Below are 5,880 nucleotides of genomic sequence, written 5' to 3' on the forward strand. Positions count from 1 at the left end.
TCCATGGTGCAAAACAAGATGCTGTACATCTTTCAAACCTAGATGATTCTTGTTTTACTTTCATTAGGCCATAACTTCTGTCAGCATTCTGAATTTTGTTGGTCTTAAGATAATTTCTTCCTCTTACCAAACTGACCATAAAGACGTAGACATCATGGTTATCTTTTTCATCCTTTTAATAATAATAATAATAAAAAGCCCTGTTGCAATTCCTTGTCCATTTATTATTGTGATATACATTTATTTTTTTATTATTTTTTTTACAAAGGAATTTGACAGGCAGATTTCTGGAGTTCTTAACGGAGTTGAAACAGTAGCCTATGCATGTCATTGTACATGCATAGTGAAATGATGAACGTAGATCATACACACACAGGCTTACACAGAAAACAAGGCACTGTTAAGACTGTACAAGTAATAACTGAGGGGTTATTGATACATTAAAAATCGAGTTCCTAATGAAAACTATATTAGTAGTAATTTTAACACCCTAAAGCTATGCATTGTTTTGGGATTCTCTGCTTGAAAGCCCAACTGTGTCCCTCTTTCCGTATGTGTTTGATCCCACATTTGTAGGTGAATAAATTGCTCCTATATTGTTGCCGGAACGAACTAAAAAGTCAGCCAAACGTTGTGTCACACATGTGGCAGTGTTGCATTTCCGTTTCTCCAGATGGTGACTGCTAAGGTGGAAGAAAAAGAGCCAAGATTAAGTCAAATGGTGAGCAATCAAGTGTGCCACTTCTAATAGACATTTGATCAGTGCTAATGTGGGAGTTTCTTTAATATGTGCACAAATACAGGAACATTACAATCTTCCTACCACCTACGTTGTGCCTGAAAAAATCCTGTGCTGCATGCTATTATCAGTTTTAATGATGGGGGTTATTTAAATGCAAAAACCTTAACAGTCATATGTCTTTTGTATTGATATTCTGCATAGCAGTTTATGACATGTAGAAAACCTGTAATGATAGTATAGTTAAGACAGTAAGTGAAAACAATGACTAAATGTTTAGCTTTAAGCTGAACTTCTAAATCTATTTAGAGCTCTTGCTGATATCATGAGGATTACTAACATAATGACAATCACTAACATTTATTTAGTTCTCTTCTTCTCAGAATCATATCCTGCTCTTACTGAAGTGAACAGTAATATTCCAGCCCACATCAAGTGGACTGAGTCCAAAGATTCTATCTCTCAACTCTGCCATACATCATGAGAGGTGGCAGGGATTGTCACCTTCTGCCAACCTCTGTACCACTTAATATTACCTCTGGGTAAAGAGAGATTTATTCACTATTGAAAAACTGCCATGTCTTTCTTGAAACACCAACAACTTCAAAATGCTGTTGTCATAGGAGATAATTCTTTGCTGAATGAGACTCTAAAGAGTGTACACAGAAGAATCCATATCTAAAATCATTTTATGGTCTGAACCAACAGACTATTTTCAAAACTCCATTTGGAACTTATGTAGCATGAGATTTACTTCTTTTTTCCCTTTTTCTTTTTAATTACTATAAAACTATTAGCTTTAGAGAGCTTGGGTTTTCAGGTTTGTTTCTTAGACCACTATGTTTTCCCTTCAGATAGAAACGTTTGCTTGCTGAAATTGCTTACTGACTTAACTGTTAATTCTCTTGGGCTTCTTCATGTTGATATGGCATGAGATAAACAATAGTTTACAGCAAAAACCTTACTGTAAGGAATAACAATTTCCCAGTTTCAAACTCTGGGCAATCACCAAAGAGTTCCTTTTCCTACTGAGTGGTTAAATCTGTTACCTGAAATGCCACCTATTCTTTAGGAGTTATGTGTATTGATCTAAGAATCCAAATGGAATAGCAACTGTGAGAGGAATGTTTGTATTATACTGGTTTATACTGGCAAACAGGAGCAATTTCTAAGAAATGACTGTTTTAAATATGTAATTGTATTTAAAGGAAATGGTTGGATCAGGCTTGATACAGCTTCATTTAGATTCTGTGGGTATTTCTGTGGATTTAAAAAGAATTTACTCAAGGCTTTAAGATATGAGGTTCAAATAGCAACTGGTTCTCATGGAAATCCTCGTTTGTTTATGGAGGCAGAATTCTCTTTTTCATTCAAGGTACAAAATCAGGCCCTGACACTCCAAGTTTAAAAGCCCAGTCCTGACAGGAAACTACTGGATCTCTAGCAGATATCTAGCCTGACTGAGCCCATTACACCTGTTAGTTTTCTAATCTGTAGCCTTTAATTTAATACATGCTTGAATGAGACAGTTCACCCAGTAAGGTATACCAGGGCCCCAGAAAAGCAAATAGGGCATGCAACACTCATAAAGGTGATTCCTAGTGTTTCAGTACTACAATTTTTACTTTACCCACTGTAAAAATGTGGGGACCTGGTCTCCGTTATCAAAATATTTTGGAAGCTAACCAAATTGTCATACAATAATGATATGTTTTTAATATACTCGAAGAGAAAGCAACAAGCAACTATATAGACACTTGTATTTACTGAATCTGCTCATAAGAGAATTGTCATTGAAAGAAACTTTCTCAAAAGCCTGATTAACATATGCTAGTTCAGTGCTGTTTACCTTCCAGTGCAAATTGTATATACTTTTTGAAAGGTTATTTTATTCATTAATAAGTTACCTAAAATTTGATTTATACATTTATAAACATGGATGCATTTCACACAAGTTAAATTCTATCAGAGCTGATTTCTTCTTTTCCTTTTCCCCATGATTAAATAGATATTTAACTCTGTAACGAAATATTACTTAAATCCAGGAAACAGTTATGCTATAAAATAATTCCATTCTGGCAGAGCATTAGTGTTATTAAGAAGGGTGTATTTTCCTTTTTCCCCTTCAGGCTTGGAATGTGACAAATTCAATAAAGAAGGCCCTTTCAAAATACGCTTTTCTTCTCTAGCTAATGTAGTACTTGTAACCTTTTTAATTTATGAAAGCATTATAATTGTAAAGTGATTTAATCATCTGCAACTTTTGTCTCTGGATTTCACTTTCTACCCCGAATACTTCAATTATTATAATTACAGAATATTTGTAACATATTTGTGTTCTATTTGTAAGAAGGGTATTTTAAGCATTATTTTTTAAGATTAAACAACAGACAGTGTCTCAAGTAACAGAATACCACTTCATAATTTAATCCTAGCTGATATAAGTGGAAGAAACAAGGAAAATCAGTACCTTTTTGTCTTTGCTGCTGCTTGTTCTGGCATTTCCTCACTAAGTCCTGAAGGTGTATTCTGTGACATTATTGGCAATACCCATCCTTGTCTCTTGGAAGTACCATCAGATAGATCATCAGCCACAGATAATAATCTTTAAACAACAATAAAATACCCAATGAAATTGCATACCTCTATTCCTTTCTCATATTATTTGAGATATGAAAGCAAAAGCAATACATGCAATAACGTGAACAAGTTTTCCCCTAAAAGAAACAAATATGACTATTTATTACTCACTTCTCAATAGGTGTAGCTTCCAAACAGCTCAGAGTGACAGAAAGTGCAATGAAGAAAACTGACAGCTTCAGGTTGCACATCTTTGCTTCCAAACTTTCTGAAAAGAATAATGATTCAAACCTGAAAGCTAACTCAAATACTCTTCAGCATATTCTATTACTAATGCCCATTGCGTCCTAAATCAACAACAGCTAGTCTTTTTCACAGGCTAGAGTAAGTTTAGTGGCACAACACATTTTCAGACCGGTAACTCAACAGTAAATGTTCATTTTCCATCTAGTAATTCCAATCCTTTCCCTTATCTCTGATTTGCACTTCTTGAAAAGTCCCGGTCTCAAATTCTAGTCCCAGGTACAATTTACCCTGAAGCTATTCTAGCCTTTTGCTGAAAAAATGCCATTGATTAATAGTGAGAAAGAAACATTCTGCTTTCCTGAAAGCACATCTGTTGCACTGCATCTCAAGTAAGAAATAAAGGGAAATTGTTTACCTTGTAATGGTCAGGGAGCTAACTGAAGACACACGCCTGTATTAGCAAGAAGGGTGCATACAACAGTTCCACGCTTGCATCTAGCTCTGGAGTATCCTTTTTCCCCTTTCCTTGCTGACAAGTAATACAGCTCTTATATACCCTTCACACCTTTCTCAGCTCTGACATCAGGCAGCACAGAGAGACTGTCATTAATTCCCATCCCTATAGACAGAAAGTACCCCAGAGAGGAGCAGAGGAAGATAGGTCATTACTACATTAGCACACCAGTAGATATTAACCTGGTATATGCAGGATGCCCTCTTGAAGATATTGTAATAGCATATCGCACATCAGAACTGTAGGTTCAATTTTACGGTTCTGATAAGATGCTGAGGTAATATTCCCTGTGGGTGTTTTCAAGGGCTAAATAAGGTAACAAAAGTTATACAGAAAGACAGAGTAAATGAAACACTAGATCACCAGTTATTGAAAGATAAGAAAACAGCTATTTTAGAAAAGCTAGATTAGTTAAAGTTGTGGAGGTTTGTTGCAGAAGGATATAATGATCAAAACAGAAAAGATGTTTGAAGGGATGAAGGTATGAAGAGTAAGAAAAGAGTGAAGATTACTTAAACTGACAGACAGTGTGATCATTCAGGGTAACAAGGTAGAGCTCATATTCATTTTTCAGTGAATTAGAAATACAAATGAAAGTTTTGTCATTATTAAGGCAAAATTATATGATTTACTAACACTGGCAGAATCTGCATGAAAACTGTATCAATTAATATCCTTAGGAAGGCAAACCCTAGGAGTAAAAGGCTAGAAAACATCAGAATAAAGACTGCCTGTGCAAATTTATTTCTCTAGTGTGCACAGAATATGGTCCAGGGAAAAATATACAGCTTTTAATAGGCAAAATCCAATGTTAATGAATTACCTGACTGCAGATTTGCAAGGATAGAGATGTGAAACATTTTTTCCCAATTTTGGTGGGATTTCTTTCTTTTGCTATTCATTAGTTGCTTTTAGGTGCCCAAATAGAAAGTAGGTCTTTCAGTTAAGATGCTGCCATAAAAGCTCAGGCAAAATTTTCTGTGATAAGAAGTTATCATATGCATCTTCCATATTCTGAGACAACATGAATTAATTCCATAACTGCTTCAGTGACAAGTACCACTGCCTTAACTGGAAGTCTGTTTCTTTGTTGGCCTATCTGTAATACCAGATTTTCCCTTAAATGGCCAAAGTTCCAGTGCTGGCTCTCTTCAGGCATCTATGCTGAACTGAGTTGACTACAGGAGGAAAGCTGGCATGGGAGCCTCTTAACCTGCTAAAACAGCTAGTCTGCAAATAAGATTCTAGCAAGTGACATTTTTTTCCCCTTTTTTGCTTAAGGATTGTTGCTTTTGGATGTTTTTACTTCTGTTTTTAACATGATCATATGTATTTTTTTCCCCCAGGTTCCTGTCATCCTCCCATGAATGGACAGTCCCAGTGTAAGAGGAGTAAGTAAAGAGTTTTATCTTCACCATGGCAACATATTCCATGCAACATCCGAAACAAGTTTATCTCTCCAAAGAGTCACCTGTTGTTATTTTCACTGTAGTGTTTGACTACAACAAAACAACGTTTTGGTGTTACTTTCACTGTAGCCATTTTATTCCTCTGAAATGAAGGCACGATTAAACCCATTGTACAGAGGAAGAGTTGCATTAAAAGAAATTACACAAATAATCTGGCAGGTGATTTACACTAGCCAATATTCACTGCTTGAATATTGAACTTGAAGATGCTGTGGTGCACTTCTCTGAGGACTGGAAGAGATCTGGGCCCCACTGACACTCAGCAGTGTGTATGAAAAGGCAAGCTCATGTTGTTTCAGCTCCTGAAAAGCAAGATGCAGTTTGCATCTAAG

General features: G+C 35.8%; 1 protein-coding gene across 1 annotated transcript; it reads right to left on the minus strand.

The window, feature by feature from the left end:
* Positions 1-213: 213 nt before the first annotated feature.
* Positions 214-3,570, minus strand: IAPP (islet amyloid polypeptide). The gene is made up of 3 exons (XM_031048175.1): positions 3,491-3,570; positions 3,210-3,344; positions 214-683 (listed from the first exon to the last, which is right to left on the minus strand). Exons 1-3 carry the CDS (start codon positions 3,568-3,570, stop codon positions 497-499), a joined length of 402 nt encoding a protein of 133 aa, XP_030904035.1. The 3' UTR covers positions 214-496.
* Between the last annotated feature and the right edge of the window lie 2,310 nt (positions 3,571-5,880).

Source organism: Melopsittacus undulatus, chromosome 5 (assembly GCF_012275295.1).
Source record: "Melopsittacus undulatus isolate bMelUnd1 chromosome 5, bMelUnd1.mat.Z, whole genome shotgun sequence".
In the NCBI taxonomy this organism is placed as follows: domain Eukaryota; kingdom Metazoa; phylum Chordata; class Aves; order Psittaciformes; family Psittaculidae; genus Melopsittacus; species Melopsittacus undulatus.